Source organism: Bactrocera tryoni, chromosome 2, assembly GCF_016617805.1.
Source record: "Bactrocera tryoni isolate S06 chromosome 2, CSIRO_BtryS06_freeze2, whole genome shotgun sequence".
NCBI classification, from domain to species: domain Eukaryota; kingdom Metazoa; phylum Arthropoda; class Insecta; order Diptera; family Tephritidae; genus Bactrocera; species Bactrocera tryoni.
Window position 1 is genome coordinate 37,646,582 of NC_052500.1, and position 25,063 is coordinate 37,671,644.

The following is a 25,063-nucleotide window of genomic DNA, read 5'->3' on the forward strand; positions in this document are numbered from 1 at the left end:
AAAACACACGAAGTATAAATTAGAAATTCGCTGCAATACGCTTATGCACACGAATTTTCCAATCATCATAGCACTTGGAAAAATTCTCCTGTCGTGATGCGGTGTTCTCGGAGTGGTCATGTGAATTTGCTGAATAGCCAGAAGTTACACGAGGGTAAATCAGGCGAATGCGGTAGTTGCGGCTGTAATTTGAGTAAAAATTGAGATATCCCGATAAAACTTGGCATGTAGGTTCCTTAATACAAAACCAAGTAAAGAAGATCTATGTTCGGGTGCAACCGAATATTTTATACTCTTGGATCTTAAAAAAATCGAAACTAGAGAAATAATAGAAAAAGTCAGCCGGATGTTCGTAAATCCTAATATTAGTTATTTAGGGGCTAGGCAAAGTTTTCGCTCAAATTTACATATGTACTGTATGCACAAAGAAACACTGTTAATGAAAAACACACTCTCTTATTTTCATTGGGAGAACTCACATATTGGGCGATATATGCAGTACAAAGTCACCCGGAAGTTCGAAAGCTTTATATTAAATATATGGGGACTAAGGAAGTATTGGTCCAATTCAGCCCATTTTTGACATGCAGACATACCATTATAAGAGAGGGATTATCCCTTAATTCCAGTTATATATATCACACATTGACCGATATTTTCGATCAAAAGTCAACTGTAGGTAGTGGGGCCCACATATTCGGTGCCTAGGGTAATGAACAGTTTTTGTTGGATTTAAAAAAATTTTTGTCATAAAGTGCCATACACTAAAGGCATTTTTCGTGCAAAATTTAATTCTATTATATTAATTGTTTCTCTATTTGTGTACTAGAAAGTAAAAGAATCAAGTGGAATTCAAAATTGTGGTATGTGGGAAACAGACGTGTTTATTGTCGGACTTAACTCATTTTCACAGAATGACATAGGAATATAAAAAGAATGCCACGTTCCAATCGGATCACTGCCACCCCCACAAATTGCCAATAACAAAAAACATATAAAGTGCCATAATTTGGCACTAAACTAAGATATGAAGTTGTAATTTGGTACAAAGTATCGCAGTAGAAGTTTGAAAAGTCGGCGCGGCCCCGCCCTCTAACAAGTTTAATGTACATATCTCCTAAACCACTCCAGCTACAACAACCAAATTTGCTGAGTACGTATTTTACAAGAACTGACAGTATGTACAGGATGAAATCGGAGGATAACCTCGCTTACTCCCCATATAACGCTACTGTTAAAAACTACAAAAAGCACCATAAATCAACAACTAAATACTCCACAGACAAATTTAAAATTTTACCACCGAGAGGGTATGAGGGACCGTTATAGGAGCCGGTATGAAAATTTAACAATAGGCGTCGCACCCCCCATTTTTTGGTGAAATTCTATTCTCGGGACCCGACCAACTGATTTCGATAAAAAACTTATTACACGGCATTCTTCTTACGTTCTTATGTTACATTGTGGAAAACGAAATCGGACAAAAACCACGCCTACTTTCCATATAGCAAAATTTTAAATTCCACTTGATTCGTTCAGTTTCCAGTACACAAATCAAGTAACAATATATAACGGGATAAAACTTTGCACGAATAATGTTCTTAGTGTGTGCAACCCTATTACCAAAAATTGTTTAAATCCAATAAAAACTGTTTATGCTCCTACGTCCTCGGTCAATGTGTGAATACTTAACTGAAATTAAGGGATAATTGTCAATGAAAATAAGAGAGTGTTTTTTACTCAAAACAGTGTATCTTTGTACCTAAAATAGATAAATTTGAGCAAAAACTTGACCTAGTCCCTATATATAAAAATTTTTGAAAATATGGCTGACTTTACTTTAAATGATTGGTTTTACTCCGTAAAATAATTCCCTGGCTTTGATTCTTGCAAGTTGCAAGAGTAAAAATGTTCGGTTGGGCTCGTACTTAGTCCTTCTAAACTTGACTTAGACCCCATTTCAGCAGTATGCTTCATTAGTATCTAGAATATCAATTGTAGGTAGTACTGGCAAAAATAGATTCAATCAATTGCCTAACACCTGCAACAAATAAAATGATTTTCGTTATTCTAAATAGTTTTATGCTAAATATGTCGGTCAGTGCGTATATATAAACTGCTTTGAAATATGTATTTGAGTATACCAGAGCAATTTCAAAATTAATACAACGTCTTTGTCTCCAATATACGCTATAAAATGATTTTCTTTTTTCAGATTGGTCAAAATTTGCGATATTATAATGAAACTAAATGGATAAGTTTTCTTAGAAATTATATGGTTTAGCAATGAATTAGGAATGAATTGGCCAATGAATTCATCTAACCCCCTGTCCTTAATATAATGAAGTCCGATCTTTTGATTAACGTCTCCACATCATCTCAATATTTTATACTTAGCCTCTGCGGTCGAGTTAATATCACATTGAACACATATCCCATTTGAAGATAATTTTAGTTGTTGCGAACCAAAATATAGCAATAAAACAAAGTCTAAGTTTATGGTCTTCAATATAAGTGTAGAAGATACCAAATTTGATTATAATTTATTCTTGATTCCATCGACTATTGGAAGTTTAATTCAATTCGGTTACGCCCTAACATCATACCAATGTCATTACGCTTAAGCTTAATTTTGTAGATACGCCTACAAGGTTTGTTCTAAAGTAAACAGGACTTTAAAAAAAGACAGAACAAATGGTTTTTCGGCAAAATCAATTTATTTTATTCAAAATAGTCACCGATAACACAAACATACTAACACTTAAAACGCAATAACTTCACTTCCAATCAATGAAATGTCATGAAATTCTAACTGAACAATCGATAAAGATGGCAGATTCTAATGCCAAGGGGTGCTAGATTCAAAAGGTTCTGTTAACTTTGGAACACATTTTATATGTAGCATCAAGTTAAACTCAACGATTGCAAAGATACATGTACCTAAGGCTAAGTATCTAAAAATTTTGAAATAACAAATTTCGGATAACGTACATACATATGTACAGTAATAAGTAATGTGATAAATATACATATATACATATATATATGTATATTCTTTGACTCTGTTTTTTTGCGCAACTGTAGATTAGTATAAATTATTACAGACACGGGTCATAAAAGAATGAAGAACATATAAATAGATATTCTGCTTGATTTAGATCGATCGGTTTAAATGGCAGCTATATGGTATAGTTGTGTGATCTGATCAATATGTTTGGAGATTGTAGCGATGTCTTGGATAATAATCTAAGCCAAATTTCGTGAAGATATCTTGTCAAATTAAAAGTTTTCAGTACAAGGACTCAATCAGTTTGTATGGCACCTTATAGGGTCTTCGACGTGTAGATCTGAGTTCCAATTCCCTTATGTAATAACAAACTATTTACTAGAGCAAGTTTTTAACTTTGTCGATTTGGGAGATACTATGGACCCTAAGCTTAATTTTAGCTTTCATATTGATACCATTGTCTTCTCAGTTTTGTTAAGCGTTAGTCAAAAGAATTTTGAGATCTGTATGTTACTAAAACACTTTTTACAACTTTGGTTAGACCTAAGGAACCCTAGTTACCAAATCCATTCGGATAAATTAAAGAGTCGGTACAAAAACAATTTTTACTTTTCGCCTTACGCATTCCAAGCTAAGTCTTCCTCCATATACTAGTCGTTTAAAACTTATAAATCTACCTAAACTTACGAATCGTAGAGAAATTACTGGTGTAAAAATCCTGAATGGAACAGTTAGCAGTTCTTTTTTTTTTGTTTGAATTTGAATTTAATATACCGGTTCGCTTTTGAAGGCAGTTTAAATCTGGAAGCCTTTCTCTTCCTCTGCTTCCCCCGGCGGGTACTGCGTCGAATACTTTCAGAGCTGGAGTGTTTTCGTCCATCCGGACAACATCACCTAGCCAGCGTTGGCGCTGTCTTTTAAATCGCTGAACTTTGTCAATGTCGTCGTATATCTCGTACAGCTCATCGTTCGATATTCACCGTGGCCAATGCGCAAAGGACCATAAATCTTTCCCAGAACCTTTCTCTCGAAAACTCGTAACGTCGACTCATCAGTTGCTGTCATCGTCCAAGCCTCTGCACCATATAGCAAGACGGGAATTATGAGCGACTTATAGAGTTTGGCTTTTGTTCGTCCAGAGAGGACTTTACTTTTCAATTGCCTGCTCAGTCCAAAGTAGCACCTGTTGGCAAGAGCAATCCTGCGATTTCAAGGCTGACATTGTTGGTGGTGTTAATACTGGTTCCAAGATAGACGAAATTATCTACAACTTCAAAGTTATGACTGTCAACAGCGACGTGAGAGCCCAGTCGCGAGTGCGACAACTGTTTGTTTGATGACAGGATATTTCGTCTTGCCCTCGTTCACTGCCAGACCTTTCTTTTGTGCTTCCTTGTCCAGCCCAGAGAAAGCAGCGCGGGTGTTGAGGCCGATGATATTAATATCATCGGCATACGCCAGCAGCTGTACACTCTTATAGAAGATGGTACCTTCTATATTTAGTTCTGCAGCTCTAAGAATTTTCTCCAGAAGCAGGTTGAATCAGTCGCACGATAGGGAGTCGCCTTGTCTGAAACCTCGTTTGGTATCGAACGGCTCGGAGAGGTCCTTCCCGATCCTGACGGAGCTTTTCGTGTTCCTCAACGTCAGTTTACACAGCCGTATTAGTTTTGCGGGGATACCGAATTCAGACATCGCGGCAAAAAGGCAGCTCCTTTTCGTGCTGTCGAATGCAGATTTAAAATCGACGAAGAGGTGGTGTGTCTCGATTCTCTTTTCACGGGTCTTTTCCAAGATTTAGCCCATGGTGAATATCTGATCGGTTGTTGATTTGCCAGGTCTAAAGCCACACTGATAAGGTCCATTCAGTTTGTTGACGGTGGGCTTTAATCTTTCACACAATACGCTCGATAGAACCTTATATGCGATGTTAAGGAGGCTTATCCCACGGTATTTGGCGCAGATTGTGGGGTCTTCTTTTTATGGATTGGGCAGAGCACACTTAAATTCGTATCGTTGGGCGTGCTTTCGTCCGACCATATTTTACAAAGAAGCTGATGCATGCTCCTTATCAGTTCTTCGCCGCCGTGTTTGAATAGCTCGGCCGGCAATCCGTCGGCCCCTGCCGCTTTGTTGTTCTTCAGGCGGGCAATTGCTATTCGAACTTCTTCATGGTCGGGTAATGGAACGTCTGCTCCATCGTCATCGATTGGGGAATCGGGTTCTCCTTCTCCTGGTGTTGTGCGTTCACTGCCATTCAGCAGGCTGGAGAAGTGTTCCCTCCATAATTTAAGTATGGTCTGGGCATCAGTGTCTAGATCACCTTTGGGGGTTCTACAAGAATATGCTCCGGTTTTGAAACCTTCTGCAAGCCGCCACATTTGTTCCTAGAATTTTCGAGCATTACCCCTGTCGGCCAGCTTATCAAGCTTCTTGTACTCACGTATTTCGGCCTCTCTTTTTCTGTCTGCAGATGCGTCTCGCTTCCCTCTTCAACTTTCGGTATCTATCCCATCCCGCACGTGTTGTGGAACGATCGTAACGTTGCAAGGTAGGCAGTCTGTTTTCTCTCCGCTGCGACACGACACTCCTCGTCGTACCAGCTGTTCTTTTGCACTTTCCGAAAACCAATGGTTTCGGTTGCAGCTGTACGTAAGGAGTTTGAAATGCCGCCCCACAGTTCCCTTATACCGAGTTGTTGACGAGTGCTCTCAGAGAGCCGAGTAGCAAATCGTTCGGCTGTTTGTTGTGATTGCAGCTTGTCAACGTCAAACCTTGATTGTGTTTGTTGACGTGCTTTTTTTGCTGCACAGAGCGGACGCGAATCTTGGCTGCAACAAGATAGTGGTCCGAGTCGATGTTAGGACCTCGGAGCGTTCGCACATATAGAACACTGGAAACATGTCTTCCGTCGATGATCGACGTGATCGATCTGGTTGGTGGCTTTTCAAACCGGAGTCAGCCAGGTAGCTTGATGTATCTTCTTGTGCTGGAATCTAGTAACACAGATAACCATATTTCGGGCCCGGCGAAGTCAATCAGCCTCAACCCATTTGGGGATGTTTCGTCGTGGAGGCTGAATATACCTTCTTTGGCCATCCTGGCGTTAAAGTCGCCAAGCACGATTTTGACATCGAGGCGGGGGCAGCTCTCATAAGCGCGCTCCAAGCACTCATAGAAGGCATCTTTGGTGACATCGTCCTTCTCTTCTGTCGGGGCGTGGCCGCAAATAAGCGATATGTTGAAGAACCTCGCTTTGATGCGGATTGTGGCTAGACGTTCATTCACCGGAGTGAATGATAGTACTCGGCGACTGAGTCTCTCTCCCTCCACGAATCCAACACCAAACTTGCGCTCCTTTATATGGCCACTGTAGTAAATGTCACAAGGACCTACTCGTCTCTGTCTGTGATGTCGGCCTTTATTTTCGCGAGGACATTAACCAGCTGGGCAGCGGCACCTTCCCATTTGAGGGTCCGAACATTCCAGGTGCATGTTCTCAATTCGTAGTCCTTATTATGTTTGCCATGGTCGTCATCAAAAGGGGGGTCTCTCATCCGAGGCTGTTTCCCAAACCCAGCGCACAACCCTATGTAGGGATATTTCACCTTCTCACTTTAGCTCGCCTTCGAACGGATGTTCTTAGGCTACCCAGAGGATACTTGGTCAAAGACCGGAAGTTGTGAGCTGCTTGAGCCATGTGTAAAAGAATCGTTTCTGGCCACTACCAAGTGAATGGCGATCAGAGAACTTTCCTCACTTGCGTGCACTTCTACACATGACTCCACCCTCCAAAAAAGTTCAAATCTTTACTGTTATTTAAAAAAACTTCCTGTTATCTATCATTAAGTGCGGTTAGCATCCAAGTGTGCTCCGCAATTGTGGTAATTCGTAGGTATGTGCGCCGTGGGAGGCATTGATGTTATCAACACGTTTCAAACCTATTTCTTTGGATTAGTGGTAGCAATTGGTAAAAATCATTCGAAACGGATCACATATTTAATCGAAGTTTTTTTGATTTTAAACAATGGCAAATCAGATAAACACTCAAATAATTAGTTTTCGCGGGGGAAAAAAGTGCACATCAGCTGTTTCTTTTACACGTTATTTCTGCGTATATTAAATCAGCTGTTCTGTTCTAACAATTTCCAATTGCAATCAGCGCTGCCATACTGGTCAAATAAAAACAAGAAAAGTCTTATTCAAACTGCATTTTCGACAAAACGTCAGGTTTCTAATACCCAGTAGAGAAATCATTAGAAAACAAGTAAGGAAGGGCTAAGTTCGGGTGTCACCGAACATTTTGTACTCTCGCATCATAAAGTGATAATCGAGTTTTCATTATCCGTCATTTACATATTTTTCAAATACCGTATTTGTGTAAAGTTTTATTCCGCTATCATCATTGGTTCCTAATGTATGTATATATTATATAGAGAAGGCATCATATGGAATTCAAAATATCGTTATATTGGTCGAAGGCGTGGTTGTGAACCGATTCCACCCATATTTCATACATGTCATCAGTGTGTTAAGGAAATATTATATACCGAATTTTATTGAAATCGGTGTAGAAGTTCTTGAGATATGGTTTTTGGTCCATAAGTGGGCGACGCCACGCCCATTTTCAATTTTTAAAAAAAGCCTGGGTGCAACTTCCTTCTGCCATTTCTTCCGTTAAATTTAGTGTTTCTGACGTTTTTTGTTAGTCGGTTAGCGCACTTTTAGTGATTTTCAACATAACCTTTGTATGGGAGGTGGGCGTGGTTATTATCCGATTTCTTCCATTTTTGAACTGTATATGGAAATGTCTTAAATCGTAGACTAAATAACCTAATGTGATCCTTTGTGCCAAATTTCACTTTAATATCTTTATTTAAGGCTTCGTTATGACACTTTATAGGTTTTCGGTTTTCGCCATTTTGTGGGCGTGGCAGTAAGCCGATTTTGCTCATCTTCGAACTTAACCTTCTTATAGAGCCAAGAAATGCGTATACCAAGTTTCATAATGATATCTCAATTTTCACTCAAGTTACAGCTTGCACGGACGGACGGACAGACAGACATACGGATTTCAACTCTACTCGTCACCCTGATTTCTTTGGTATATAAGTTAACACAATATTTTATGAACTTCTACATAAATTCCATTCCCACATTATATGCTAGAAACATACAAACCGTTTGCATACTTTGGAGTCCTATTACAACCAAAAGTGCAACTGCGCTAAACGCGCATCCGCTAAATTCTTAAGTGAGCGAAACACGCGCAACCATGTCTTCTCCCCCAAAACCAAATAGCTGCAGGTGAGCGCTACACGCGCAAACCCTTTTAGCTGACCAAGCATCTTTGGTCACGTAGGCCGGCTCAAGCATAGGTTAGATTATAAACCTTAAAGTTAAGTGTAGTCAGTTTTGTAATAAAGCTCAACAGAAGCACATAGTGCTGCTTATAAAAACGCATTGTTTTATTTTTTATGTGGCGCCCGAGCAGGGACCGTGAGGAAAAAATAATAATATTTTTTATATATAGTGCAACTGCGCTAAACGCGCATCCGCTAAATTCTTAAGTGAGCGAAACACGCGCAACCATGTCTTCTCCCCCAAAACCAAATAGTTGCAGGTGAGCGCTACACGCGCAAACCCTTTTAGCTGACCAAGCATCTTTGGTCACGTAGGCCGGCTCAAGCATAGGTTAGATTATAAACCTTAAAGTTAAGTGTAGTCAGTTTTGTAATAAAGCTCAACAGAAGCACATAGTGCTGCTTATAAAAACGCATTGTTTTATTTTTTATGTTATATAACCCTATATCTGACTCTTTTAGTTTTAGGACTTACAAACAACCGTTATGTGAACAAAACTATAATACTCTCCTTAGCAACTTTGTTGCGAGAGTATAAAAACTTGTAAACATTATAAACAGTGCATTATGCCTAAGATACGTGCCATCGCTTTGGAAAATATCAGAAGTCATAATGATACCTAAGCCGGGTAAGCCAGTACACGATGTTACATCATATAGACCAATTTCGATGCTGCAGCTTTATCTAAAATCTTTGAGAATGTACTCATAAATAGGCTCAAACCAATATGACCACCATTCAGCAACACCGAATCGTTAATTTCGTTGAAAATACAATCGATAAAAAGAACGTTTGTACGGCGGCCTTTTTGGACGTGTCTCATGCTTTTGACAAAATTTGGCATACGGGTCTACTGCTCAAATTGAAATACATGCTACCTAAACAATTTTGTGAAATAATTGCTTCATACTTAATAGATAGATACTTCCGCATTAAACAAGAGGATGCATATTCAAACTTGCCACCGATAGAAGCGGCTGTTCCCCAGAGAAGCGTTTCGGGGCCAGTGCTTTATTTGCTTTTTACCAGTGACCTCCCATCTGATTCTAGTTATATGACAGCGACATTTGCGGATGACACAGCCTTGTTAGCAGCTTGAGAGTCAACTTCAGTATCTAGTCGACGAGTGCAGACAGCAGTCAACGCAATTACTAAGTGGGCATCTAAGTGGCGCATAAAATTAAACGACTTTACCTTGAAAAAGCCGGAATATTGTCCAATTTATATAAATAACATTCCTATACCACATCATAACAGTGCAAAGTACCTAGGTATCATCTTAGATTCATCGAAACTGCTGGGCGAGAAATTCGGTTGAAACGCAAGAAGCCTTCCCACCTAGTAAGGCAACAGTAGCAGCACATGTATTTCTTAACATTTAGCTTTTAAACATCTCTCCTAATTAATTAGATATGCCATGATTTTAATTCTCATTCCTGCATATTAAATCAAAAGTGATTCACTTTTCGAAACTAAAAAGACAATACTGCTTTCTCTCAATAAATAAAATCGTAGCAATTGTTTATAACATATTTTAAATCTTAGCTGTTGAAATTTTTGTTTCTGTGTCTTAAAAACTCGCTTGCCTTTCAAGACTTGGCTGATTTCGCACGAATGCGGATGCGCCACCAAATATAATTGAAATAAGATCACATTAGCAATATTTTTACAAAGTTAGAATACTAGGCCCATTTTTATTTGTGTGTCCATATAATTAAACTTAGTTATACACAACAATTTTTCTCGAAAATGGTTTTTCTAAAAAATAGCTAACTAATTAAACAAATTTAACAAAATGTACATATATTCTATGGTTTTCATGACCAGAAAACGATGTGAGCGAAATTTAAAACGAGTAAATAATTTTTCTCACTAACGTTTGAAAAACAGGCATTGCTAATATCGAGAAGTTCCTCCTTTAGCTTCAATAACTGTCTTAATTCTTGTTGGCATATAATTCAATAGACCCTCAATTGACTTCCTTATAACTGAACTATACCAAACCGATTCTTAAATATTTACCAATTGACCTTCATTTGTTGTTTTCTGCTTAGCACTATGTGTCGTAAGGGTTCAATAGGGTTTAAAAAGGACGAGTTTTCAGGCCAATCCAAGTGTTGAACCCTTAGATCATTAAATATATTATCCAAAAAAAAATAAAAATTCGAGCTGAATAAGATCATATACAACATACTGTATAAATGTTTCATACAAGATTTGTTTCTAAACTAAACTTAACCATTTTGCACGATAGCATAGCGCTGAGTGATCCTGGAAGATAAGGCCATCCGCATAATTATAATGCTCCCCAATTGTGGTTACCTAAAAATGTGTGCCCATTACCCTATTTTTTTGTGCATTCATTATTCCATCAACAAAGTGTTGAGGTCCCAAAATATGGTATTAAAAAGCAGCATCAAATCATTTGTCTTTTTGAGGAAACTTAATGTTTCTTAGTAAAAATTTACGTGGAACCTCTTATTACCTGAACGGTTCACGTAAGGCTGAGCAAAGTAAATTTTCTTTCATCAGATACCATAACCTGTTTCCAGTCATTTTGATCACGCGCTAATTTCTTCTGATTATTTGGCATATTGCACAACTTTTCAAACTCAAAACCTAAATACGATTACAACGGAACAGTGTTCAACTCAATTTCATAAAATAAAATTCATTTCCCCCAATTCATTTTATTGACATCAAGTGTATATCTTTATATATATTATATAAATCTTCTGACCGTGTGCTTGTAATTGAACTGCTCCTAAACGGCTGAACCGATTTTGATGAAATTTTTTGTGTGTGTTCAAGGAGATTCGGGAATGGTTTAGATTCACAATTTGGTCCACTGAAAAATGTTTTTTTAAATTAATTTTTCATTTGTAATCAATTGCTAATTTTGGAATGTTTGACCGATAGATTGCGCTACCATCGCAGTATCCAATATTCAAACCTTAAATTGGCGTAAACGGCAATAAACAAAACGATGCCACAGTATTCGTAAAAGGCGACATTTGTAGACAAGTTTTCATAACGTGGACAGAGTCGATCGTTCTTAAGTAATAAATTGGGTGATTCAATACATCTATGGGCAGCTATAACATTTTTTTCATACCTGCTAACTATTGGAGGGGGTATCTTGACAGGCAATTTAAAATTGCAAAGATCTGGCATAAAAAAAATTGCGGCATAACTGAACTGTTGATAAAAAGGTCTATTAAAACTTGAGATATACAGAAATTTTTTGGAAGCATTGCAAGACGGATGCCATAACCTTGCCAGCCGATTTTTTTGTCTTTCCACGCTTGAGAACCGTTTCTTAATATGCAGTCCACCAGGCTGACTCGATTGATTTCACTGATGCACAGCCCAAATTCAATAGTATTTTTACCCCAAAAACCAATTCTTTGATTCATTTTTGTTGCTTCACCAAAAATGCGATTATTCCCTAACTAATATTTATAATCTAACTAATAGAAATCATATAGATGGTATTAGTAGTACTACCTAAGTATGTATCAGCCACAGTAAAACATGGGCTCGTCCTCTAGTACATATATATAGTTATATACTTGTATATTAGCAACACAGCATTCAATAGACCATCAAATAAAATTCCAACAGTTACTGGGGCAATAACAGTATCTACGTTGAAGCCAAGTGAAACAATTTGCCCTGAAGCTACTGCTAGCAAAAGTTTGAAACTTTCAGTTCACAAGGAAAAGAGTTAAAAAGTTTATCTGTACTTAAATGTACATACATGTGAACTTGTGAGCAATTGAAATTTTCAGTAAAGTGCTGTTCATGAGTTTAACCTTAAGCTATCAAATGTCTAAATTTTGTAACACTTCAGTTGAGAAATAAAACTTTATACATATTGTATTTCTGAAAAAACATGAGAATACATAAAGCATTGTTCACTTAAAATCTGTACGCACTCTAGGGACCGCTGCTCCGTTATTTTACAAATTCTCTGAGTAAAATCAGTTGATCTGAGTACATAGTTAAAATACAGTTATGTATAGGACTTTTCAATGCCCTTGCTTATCAGTTGGCTTTTAAATGTGAAATGGAGTACGCTAATCGAAAATTAATAGTGAACGAATTTATAGCAAATCCGACATGGTCAGGTTCAAAAATTGGAAAAAAATTAAAATTGTCCAAAACAACAGTTTGTAGTGTAATTAAACTGTACAAAAATACTTTGAGCATAGAAAGAGCTAAACAAGTGTGTGTAAAAAGAGGAGCGCGGGATTTAGAATTAGTAAGGAAGACACTAACCTCAATTAAAAAAAATCCCGGGCTATCTGACAGTGATCGCGCCAAAAAATTCGGGACACGTATAAGTACCGCCAGGCGAATACGTTCAAATGCTGGGCTAAAGACATACCGTGCAATTAATACCCAAGCAGATCTGACAAACAGAATATTTTGGCAAAAAGACGCGTACGACTTCTGTACAATCAAATTTTTGACGAAGCTCAAAGGCTCTCTTGTAATGGATGACGAAACTTATGTCAAACTCGATTGCAATCAAATTCCTGGATAAAAGTTTTATGTTGCAAACAAGCGTGGGAATGTAGAAGCAAAATATAAATATAAAAGAATTGATAAATACGGCCAAAAAGTTATGATTTGGCAAGCAATATGCTCCTGTGGCCATAAAAGTCGTACTTTCGTAACGTCGACCACAATGACATCGGATATTTATAAAATATATATATCTTGTATTAAAATAATTATATCTTGTGTTAAAATTAAAAAGCTTAATAAATTCTCTTCTTTAACGTATTAACATTTTTAGTTTCCGTTGTTTATCTTTTTAGTTATAATAATATTTTTGCGTACAGATTTTAAGTGAACAATGCTTTATATGTATATATCCCTTAATATTGTCAGAATAAAGAGAAGAATGGTGCTTGAACTACCTTTCTAAAACATCAACCAGAGTTCAAACTTCACCATTGATCATTTGTAAATTAGGTTACAATTATGTTCATATTGAATGAGCAGATGAGGATATTTTCAACCAAATTGGAATTCTGTATGTTAATTTGCGAATAAGTTATATCTTAGAGATTTTCGATTAATGGTATTTTGTGGCCGTAGCAAGCATTTCGCCCATCTATGTACAATACCAACCTCTCCAGAGTGCCAAAGATCAATAAGATATCTATCCGCTTGCATGGACCGACGCACGAACGGACGGACTGACATTTAGTTGGGTAAAGTTTTATGCTGATAACTTTACCACTAACTCGGCCCTGTTTACACAATATTGTGATGAGTAATTATTATGCACCAACTTTGGTTGACATTGCTGCAAATTAATCAGCGTTTATTTAACACACTTTTAGTAGTTTTCTCAATTATGGGGAAGGGTTTGCTCCCAGCGAGTTTAATTGATACAGTTTGCGTCGATTATGAGTTACCTACATTATATACATATTAGGGCCCAAATGCCCTGTACCGAATTGCAGTATTGTTACTTAAGTTTGACCATGTAGCACTTTACTGTTTTTGTAATAAGAGAATATTGCGAACCTGGCAAAGTCCGCTTCCGGCCATCCAGGTTGCCAAGAAAGGGTACACGGCTTCACCGAGATATCTTGACTTTGACTCAGGTTATCGCATGCACGGAGCAACGGACAAACACACAGTCAGCCGAAATTTAGCTCATCATTTATGTACATATGTACAAATAGAAATACATATAACTTTATAACCTGTAACAAAAAACCATTTGGTGAATAAAATTATAATACTGTGTTGCACCATGCCGCGAGAGTTTAGGAGCAATTTCCCTCTTTTTGTTAAGGCAGCAATGATTTTCGTTATTCTCGTTTGTTGTTAGATTTCCATGTATTCCGTATATTCCATTCACTTTAAATTGTTGACTATGCTCCCCCTATGTCAGTCTGATTTTGCGTCAGACATTCCTTTCGGGGGGAAATGTATGTACAATGTGTGGATATATATACATATGTATACATGCAGATATGTATGATGTATGAACATTAAAATTTGTTGGTGTATCTTACTTTTACTGTCTGTTCGTGTCATTAATGTTGACGAATTTAATTTTTCACTTTTTCATAGTGATTTCATTAAAAAACATATATTTAACAAACGAGCGCTCTCAATCAAACTGCTCAAGCTCTGCAATAACACTTAAATGCTTTTAATGAAATTGCATTTTTTCAGATTTATATGTACTATATACACTCATATTTGAATTTCGTCTGCGCCACACTGATGCTAATTTATCGAATTTAACATCTGTACACAAACAGTGCACACTACTTTGTGCAGATATAACCTCTCTCAACGCTGATCAAAATTGTTGAAGCTCACTTCCAATTTGGTAGATGTGTTAAGTCTTTCAGCCTGCGTGGATATATGCATATGTACAGGGTTTGTCCGAAATGTAATAAGACTGAGTCGATTAAAAAAAAAAACCAATAGCTACAATTCTTAAAAAACTTTCAAAATAGGCTCCTTTTACGTCGATGCAGCGCTGCCAGCGAGACTTCCCAGCACTGAAGGCATTTTCCGGAGTAGCCTCTCTGTGGCTTATGCCACTCGAAAGATTGCCTCCTTCTCTCGGGATCATGCTCAAAGATCCACGGCCCGTCACCTGTGATTATTTTTCTTCTTTACTGGCGTAGACACCGCTTACGCGGTCTTCTTTTCGCTACAAGGTGCCAATTGGAGATTCCAAGCGAAGCCAGGTCCTTCTCTACCTGTTCCTTCCAACGGAGTGGAGGTCTTCCTCTCTCTGCTTCTCCCGGCAGGTACTGCGTCGAATACTTTCAGAGCTGGAGTGTTTTCGTCCATTCCAATGACCTAGCCAGTGTAGTCGCTGAATGCGATATTCGCCGTGGCTAACGCGCAAAGGACCATAAATTTTTCTCTCGAAAACTCGCAACGTCGACTCATCCGTTGTTGACATCGTCCAAGACTCTGCACCATATAGCAGGACGGGAATTATGAGTGACTTATAGAGTTTGATTTTTGTTTGTCGAGAAAGGACTTTGCTTCTCAATTGCCTACACAGTCCGAAGTAACACCTGTTGGCATGAGTTATTCTGCGTTGGATTTCTAGGCTGACATTGTTGGTGGTGTTTACGCTGGTTCCAAGATAGACGAAATTATCTACAACTTCAAAGTTATGACTGTCAACAGTGACGTGAGAGCCCAGTCGGGAATACGACGACTGTTTGTTTGATGACAGGAGATATTTCGTCTTGCCCTCGTTCACTGCCAGACTTTACTTCCTTATCCAGTCTGGAGAAAGCAGAACTAACGGCGCCGGTGTTGAGGCCTATGATATTAATCGGCATATACCAGCAGCTATATACACTTATAAAAGATTGTACCTACTTGATTAAGTTCTGCAGTTCGAATTATTTTCTCTAGCAGCAGATTAAAGAAGTCCCATGATAGGGAGTCGCCTTGTCTGAAACCTCGTTTGGTATCGAACGGCTCGGAGAGGTCCTTCCCGATCCTGACTGAGCTTTTGGTGTTGGTCAACGTCAGTTTACTCCACCGTATTAGTTTAGCGGGGATACGAAATTCTGATATCGCGACATAAAGGTAGCGCCTTTTCGTGCTGTCAAAAGCAGCTTTGAAATCGACAAAGAGGTGGTGAGTGTCGATTCTCTTTTCACGAGTCTTTTACAAGATTTGGCGCATGGTGAATATCTCGTCAGTTGTTGATTTGCCAGGTCTAAAGCCACACAGATAAGGTTCAATTAATTTGTTGACGGTGGGCTTTAACCTTTTACACAATACGCTCGATAGAACCTTATATGCGATGTTTAGGAGACTTATACCAAGGTAGTTGGCGTAGATTGTTGGGTCTTCGTTTTTGTGGATTGAGCAGAATATACTTAGGTTCCAATCGTTGGACAACCTTTCGTTCGACCATATTCTACAAAGAAGCTGATGTATGCTCCTTATCAGTTTTTCGGCGCCGTGTTTGAAAGCTCGGCCGGCAATCCATCGGCCCCCGCCGCTTGGTTGTTCTTCAGACGGGTAATTACTATTCGAACTTCTTCCCGATGCTCCATCGTCATCGATTGGGGAATCGGGTTCGCCTCTCCTGGCGTTATAATTTCAGTACCATTCAGCAGGCTGGGGAAGTGTTCCCTCCATAATTTTAGTATGCTCTGAGCATCAGTCGCTTGTCAAGCTCTTCATACTCACGCATTTCGGCATCTCTCTTTTTCTGTGAGCACTTTTGGGACCATCTTCACGCATACCTTGCGCATGTTCTAGTGCTCCGTCATAAAGCCACGAATCACAAATTTTGATAAATTTAACATATGGGCAACTAAACGAATACTTAGTCGACGGTTTGAGTTCAAAACTTTGCGCACACGAGTCACATTGTCGGTGTTTGTCGAAGTCGCAGGCCTCCCAGCACGGTCTTCATCAGCTATCTCTTCCCGACCCTCCAAAAAGGCCTGCTAAAGCAACATCTGGGTAAGCCTGCTTGATCATATCAAACGTCTCTGTCGCAGATTTAGCGAGTTTCATACAAAATTTAATCGCGTAAAAATGTGTCCTATTACCTTCCTGACAAACCCTGTATAAGTACATGCTGAATAGTGAAACTTTGTGAAGTTGGTTAGTAACGTTGGCTGTATCTTCAATAACGACGACTTTCATTTTAATTAGTATGGGAGCTACTATTGAAATACTGGTCCCGTAACCTAAAATCCTTCATATATGTTCAAACTTAATACTTCCTTATATGTTAATTTTTAATAGTTCTATTTATTTTCTTTAATGGTCCGATCTGAACAATATGAGAGAATTTTTAAAGTTTGATAAGTGAACTTTCTGAATATGTGATGGTTATTTTTGAGAAATGAAAATTAGTTGATGAAATTTTAGTTTGAATGAAAAAACGAAATTTCCTATGTTATATGTACGGGAAGCTAAAAAACAATAGCGACCCCTTAGAGTTAAACTACAGCGCCTGGCTTGAAGGAGGATTTTTTGTTTGTCAATCACTAAAATTTGAGAGGGTAAGAGTTGAAAAAAAAATTCAAAAAAATTGTTTGAAGCACCTTAGTACATATGGTATATATGTACTATATGTATTGTCCTCATTTTATGATGCTCATAATGTACCATTATTTAAAATTACTATAAAGCATTCTCCAATTTTCGCCATGTAATGTATTGCGATTCAATTAAAACCTTAACACCTTTGTCAAAGTATTGGCGTTGAATGTATGTACATTAAAAACGAAATTTCATTGCCTTGTACAGAAAATGTGCGAACACAAATACTAATTACATATATACATATACATATACATAAACTTACAAGTATACACATGTCTGTATTATATGCTCACTTTTAATTTAAATTCGCTTATTTATATATTGTACACACAAATATTTTAATATACTCGTACAAGTATGTATCTATTAACTTACATATGTAGGTAAAGGGCGTTTATTCAAAATGGTTGAATAATATATGCTATCCATTTTTCCTTGAGGTGAAAAATTTATACAAAAAGAAAAGAGCCTAACTGTATTGACATGTACTATATGTAAAGAGATGAGCTTAGCTATTAAATAAAACAAAAGCTTTTACCCATTGCTTTTTGAGTCCAAACGCATGTACATTTACGCTTTAATTCGCATTTTAAATCTTATTACACTTCAGATCTGCCAAGACTCGCATTTTGTATGCAATACACGTACATATGTAAATATGTATGTGCATAAATATGTGGGTTTATAATAATACGATTGCCAGCTGTCGCAGAACGACACATTTTAAATAATCAATACTTTTATACACTTGCAACATGCTGCTATAGAATATAATAGTTTTGTTATCTAAAACATTTTTTTTAATGTCCAAGCCGGGTTGAATCAATCTTAAATAAATTGACTGTGTCTGTTTTTTAAATAACACTGCATCTAAGTGTCTAAAATGGATAAAATCGGGGCCCTAGCCCCATTATAACTGTTATCTGTATAATATGTAGTAATACCAATAATAGATAAAACTGGGTCAATAGTATACCTATTTCCCATATACCTAATTCAAGATTTTCAAACTTCCGGTCGGCCTTGTACCGTACATATCGGTTTGTATGTAAGAAGTCTTGAAAATTAACGTATAATATATGATGTAGTGTAGTTTAATGTCGTAAATATGTGAAATTATATTTTACTACACATTATAATTTTCATTATTGTAACAAAGCTTATAATATTAATGGTTAAGCGCTGAACATGAATTGAGTTGGTTTAGGCCTTTGTCTTAATTTCATATACTTAATATCTATCATCAAATGCGATCATATGGTTGACGTTTGCACATCAACTCAATATACTAAAATTATCCTTTTCTGATGAGTTTACATTAGATATACATCATTTTATGTTGATTTTAATAAAATTTCCGCTGAGGGGATATAATTATAAAATAATTGAGTTTATGACCAATAACATAACTTAATAAAATTCAAATTTGTTCGTATTTCGTTCACGATTCCATAGAATAATGAATGTCGAATTCTTTCGCAACGTTTTTATACTCTTGCAACCAGTTGCTACGGAGTTATAGTTTTGTTCACCTAACGGTTGTACGTATCACCTAAAACTAAGCGAGATAGATATATGGTTATTTATATACATAGAACTGATCAGGATGACGGAAAAGTTGAAATCCGCTTGACTGTCTGTCTGTGTGTCATAACTAAGCACTAAATTAAGATACATATAAAAACTGTAATTTGGTACAGAGGATCACAGTAGCACCTGTGGATAAAATTTTTTGAAAAAGTGAGCGTGGCCCCGCCCTCCCATAAGTTTAAATTATATATCTCCTAAACCACATCAACCAAATTTACTGAGTACAAATCTTATAAAAACATATATCGAGAATGTGAAAATCTGTGACCTGACCAACCGACAAGATATGGTATGTAAAATTTCTATCATATTTTTATATTACAGTGCGAAAATGGGCGAAATCGGACAACAACCACTCCTGCTTCCCATATAACACATTTTTATACTCTCGCAACAATGTTGCTAACGAGAGTATTATAGTTTTGTTCACATAACGGTTGTTTGTAAGTCCTAAAACTAAAAGAGTCAGATATAGGGTTATATATACCAAAGTGATCAGGGCGACGAGTAGAGTCGAAATCCGGATGTCTGTCTGTCCGTCCGTCTGTCCGTCCGTCCGTGCAAGCTGTAACTTGAGTAAAAATTGAGATATCATGATGAAACTTGGTACACGTATTCCTTGGCTCCATAAGAAGGTTAAGTTCGAAGATGGGCCAAATCGACCCACTGCCACGCCCACAAAATGGCGGAAACCGAAAACCTATAAAGTGTCATAACTAAGCCATAAATAAAGATATTCAAGTGAAATTTGGCACAAAGGATCGCATTAGGGAGGGGCATATTTGGACCCAATTGTTTTGGAAAAGTGGGCGTGGCCCCGCCCCCTACTAAGTTTTTTGTACATATCTCGGAAACTACTATAGCTATGTCAACCAAACTCTATGAAGTCGTTTCCTTCAGGCATTTCCATATACAGTTCAAAAATGGGAGAAATCGGATAATAACCACGCCCACCTCCCATACAAAGGTTATGTTGAAAATCACTAAAAGTGCGTTAACCGACTCATAAAAAACGTCAGAAACACTAAATTTTACGGAAAAAGTGGCAGAAGGAAGCTGCAAGCAGGATTTTTTTTAAAAATTGAAAATGGGCGTGGCGCCGCCCACTTATGGACCAAGAACCATATCTCAGGAACTACTAGACCGATTTCAATGAAATTCGGTATACATATAATGTTTTCTTAACACCCTGATGACATGTACGAAATATGGCTGAAATCGGTTCACAACCACGCCTTCTTCTAATATAAAGCAATTTTGAATTCCATCTGATGCCTTCTCTGTATAATACGAGTATAAACATTAGGAACCAATGATGATAGCGGAATAAAACTTTACAAAACTACGGTATTTGAAAAATATTTAAATGACGAATAATGAAATCTCGATTATCACTTTACCATGCGAGAGTATAAAATGTTCGGTGACACCCGAACTTAGCCCTTCCTTACTTGTTTAAATTAGACTAGATTATTTCACTTCCCAGTACACAAATTAAGAAAAAATTAATAAAACGGGATAAAGGGGACCAATACTTCCATCAGCCCTCATATACCTAATACACCAAATTCTTTTTTTACACGGTTTCTTTTTACACGGATTTGAAGTTACACGGTTGAGAAAATGTTTAATCTACTACGGTTTTAAATCACAGTCTTGTAATTGTTTTTGTTGTCTTGTTTGTTTTTACCACACTAAGCATCATTGCTGAAATAACACACATACATAGTAGTAACTGGGAAGCCCCCTTATTCGATAACTCTTACCTACACATTTACATTGCTGAAATGGATATCTCCAGCGATAATACCGACTTTAGTCCAGTTCGTCGCAAACAATTTCGCTTGTTATCAGGTAGCGACGAATAATTGTGTAGCTATGTAAATATTTTTTCCTTATTTCTATTCTAATTTTTCTGTTCCTGGTTCTGGAGTAACAGATTTCTTTTGTTTTCTGCTTAATCTACCAATTTTTCACCTGTATGAATTATGTATTTTAAGTTTTAATGCTCAATAAAATCCTATATGAAAATTCAATTTGTATGCATATCTGAAATTTTATAGTTTTCAACATTTTTTACACGGTTTTTCGAAGTAAATATAATTATTTATTTAATCTTACACGGTTTTCAGATGACATGGAACGTATCCCCCCTTTTTCTATAGGAAACGCCTTTTTTTACACGGTTTTTTATACTCTCGCAACAATGTTTCTAACGAGAGTATTATAGTTTTGTTCACATAACGGTTGTTTGTAAGTCCTAAAACTAAAAGAGTCAGATATAGGGTTATATATACCAAAGTGATCAGGGCGACGAGTAGAGTCGAAATCCGGATGTCTGTCTGTCCGTCTGTCCGTCCGTCCGTCCGTCTGTCCGTCCGTCCGTGCAAGCTGTAACTTGAGTAAAAATTGAGATATCATGATGAAACTTGGTACACGTATTCCTTGGCTCCATAAGTAGGTTAAGTTCGAAGATGGGCAAAATCGGCCCAATGCCACGCCCACAAAATGGCGGAAACCGAAAACCTATAAAGTGTCATAACTAAGCCATAAATAAAGATATTAAAGTGAAATTTGGGGCATATTTCGACGTAATTGTTTTGGAAAAGTGGGCGTGGCCCCGCCCCCTACTAAGTTTTTTGTACATATCTCGGAAACTACTATAGCTATGTCAACCAAAGTCTACAAAGTCGTTTTCTTCAGGTATTTCCATATACAGTTCAAAAATGGAAGAAATCGGATAATAACCACGCCCACCTCCCATACAAAGGTTATGTTGAAAATCACTAAAAGTGCGTTAACCGACTCATAAAAAACGTCAAAAACACTAAATTTTACGGAAGAAGTGGCAGAAGGAAGCTGCATCCAGGCTTTTTTTAAAAATTGAAAATGGGCGTGGCGTCGCCCACTTATGGACCAAGAACCATATCTCAGGAACTACTAGACCGATTTCAATGAAATTCGGCATACATATAATGTTTTCTTAACACCCTGATGACATGTACGAAATATGGGTGAAATCGGTTCACAACCACGCCTTCTTCCAATATAAAGCTATTTTGAATTCCATCTGATGCCTTCTCTGTATAATACGAGTATAAACATTAGGAACCAATGATGATAGCGGAATAAAACTTTACACAAATACGGTATTTGAAAAATATGTAAATGACGGATAATGAAATCTCGATTATCACTTTATCATGCGAGAGTATAAAATGTTCGGTGACACCCGAACTTAGCCCTTCCTTACTTGTTTTTATACAAATTTCTGAGGAACGTATCTACCGAGAAAAAAAAGAGTTGGGTGTATAAAGATTTTCGAATTTCCGGGTGACTTTGTACCGCATATATCGGCCGAAAGTGAGTTATCTCAATGAAAAAATGAGAGCGTGTTTCACTGATAACATTGTGTCATCGTGCCTAAAATTAATAACATTGGGCGAAAACTTGACCCCAGCCCCTATATAACTAATATCAGAATTTTCGAACATCCGGCTGACTTTACTCTAGATTGGTTTTTTAGGACGTGGCATGTTAATAGTATAAGATATTGCGAAAAATAGATAGTACATATAACGATTTTCGCTTTTCTATTAGAGGTTATGTGTCTCTCAGTGAGAAGTTATATATAAAATTGCTTGGATCCTCTGTTTGACGTTTTGCATCTTAAAGGATTTCCCTGGGGTTGATTCTTGTAAGTTGAAAGAGTATGCATTGTTAAGTTACACCCGAACTTAGCCCCTCCTTATTTGTTCATTGTCAATTTAATCCAATAAACTTTAAGTTACTTACGAAACGGTCATTGAATTACAGCAACATATATGTACATACGTATCGAATAAAATTTGTTGGCAAAAGAAATGGCTTACTCGTTTGTAAAATTATGTAAATAAATTGCACTGAATAGCTGTCTTTATGTTAATATGGTTCTACCAGTATCTGTTGTAATACAAGCACAATAAAGTGAAAAGATAATCCAGTATTCGTATGTACGAATGTGTCATTTAAACAGAATACCACAGATTTCGTTTGTGATGTTGCAAGAGTTTGAGTACGTAAGTACGACAGTATGAAAACAAGGCAACCAAGCAATTACCAATGCCAATAGGGAACACTTTCTTGCGCTCGCTTTATGTAACCATAAATGCACACTAGAGCGGATCTTTTTGTATACACTTGTACATGTAATTACAAAATATAATAGTTTTATTCACCTGCCGGTTGTACGTATTACCAAAAACTAATCGAGATAGATATGGAGTTATATATATATAAATTATGAAAAAGTTGAAATCCGGGTGACTGTTTGTCTGTCTGTCGGCATGTATGTTCGTCGGTGAAAGCTGTAAATTTAGTAAAAATTGAGATATCTTGAGTAAAAAGAAAAGTACGAGATCATAGATAGGGTTTCCTTAAAAACCGCTGGCTCGAAAACGGTTTTAGACCCATAGTCCTTTATACAAAGTTTGTCACAATGATTTGTAATATATTTCCTGCATACGCCAGTTTGCTTTCGTCAATCGCGTTTTTATTGCCGGCATTTCCGTTCATTTATTGCTTAATTTGAATGCACTCCTCACATTTGCTTTTGCTTTTTATTTCCTTATGCACAAATGTAAGTACAAGTGTATCTGCATATACTAACAGCCAGAGGCCCACTCACCTAGCAATTTGTTTGAAATTAAATTTACGTCTCGGTTTTTTGATCTTGGCGTCCCCGCGTCCCTTCTTCCATAAGTGCGTACGCCAAGCTGGATCCTGATAATCAAACGATGGCTTTAAATAGTATAAAGCCATTTCCTGATGGAAGACAGGCGTAATCGAGCCAGACATAGGTGGCACAATCCATATCCAATCAGCTGGACAGCCATTGCTGTAAAGGAAGGTAAATGAAAGAAAGGTTAGTACGAGTGCTCGTAAGATATATGTATGTATTGTATCGGGTGATTTTTTAAGAGCTTGATAACTTTTTTTAAAAAAAAAACGCATAAAATTTGCAAAATCTCATCGGTTCTTTATTTGAAACGTTAGATTGGTTCATGACATTTACTTTTTGAAGATAATTTCATTTAAATGTTGACCGCGGCTGCGTCTTAGGTGGTCCATTCGGAAAGTCCAATTTTGGGCAACTTTTTCGAGCATTTCGGCCGGAATAGCCCGAATTTCTTCGGAAATGTTGTCTTCCAAAGCTGGAATAGTTGCTGGCGTATTTCTGTAGACTTTAGACTTGACGTAGCCCCACAAAAAATAGTCTAAAGGCGTTAAATCGCATGATCTTGGTGGCCAACTTACGGGTCCATTTCTTGAGATGAATTGTTCTCCGAAGTTTTCCCTCAAAATGGCCATAGAATCGCGAGCTGTGTGGCATGTAGCGCCATCTTGTTGAAACCACATGTCAACGAAGTTCAGTTCTTCCATTTTTGGCAACAAAAAGTTTGTTAGCATCTTGGTTCACATGTGGTTTCAACAAGATGGCGCTACATGCCACACAGCTCGCGATTCTATGGCCATTTTGAGGGAAAACTTCGGAGAACAATTCATCTCAAGAAATGGACCCGTAAGTTGGCCACCAAGATCATGCGATTTAACGCCTTTAGACTATTTTTTGTGGGGCTACGTCAAGTCTAAAGTCTACAGAAATAAGCCAGCAACTATTCCAGCTTTGGAAGACAACATTTCCGAAGAAATTCAAGCTATTCGGCCGAAATGCTCGGAAAAAGCTTTGCCCAAAATTGACTCTTCCGGAATGGACCACCTAAGACGCAGCTATGGTCAACATTTAAATGAAATTATCTTCAAAAAGTAAATGTCATGAACCAATCTAACGTTTCAAATAAAGAACCGATGAGATTTTGCAAATTTTATGCGTTTTTTTTTTAAAAAAAGTTATCAAGCTCTTAAAAAATCACCCGATATATCGTAAAAGCATCAAAGTTTTACATTAAAAATACCTAATTAAAAATAAAAAAGTTTGGGAGGAACCGATAATTTTTTTTTTTAACTTGAAACTAGCAATAATCA

General features: G+C 37.3%; 1 protein-coding gene across 1 annotated transcript in view; it reads right to left on the bottom strand.

The window, feature by feature from the left end:
- Positions 1–25,063, bottom strand: part of LOC120768077 (nitric oxide synthase-like) — a 187,895-nt gene that overhangs the window by 58,776 nt on the left and 104,056 nt on the right. The window contains exon 5 of the mRNA XM_040094607.1: positions 23,706–23,915. Within this exon, the coding sequence (XP_039950541.1) occupies positions 23,706–23,915 (210 nt within the window). The remainder of the gene's footprint in view (positions 1–23,705; positions 23,916–25,063) is intronic.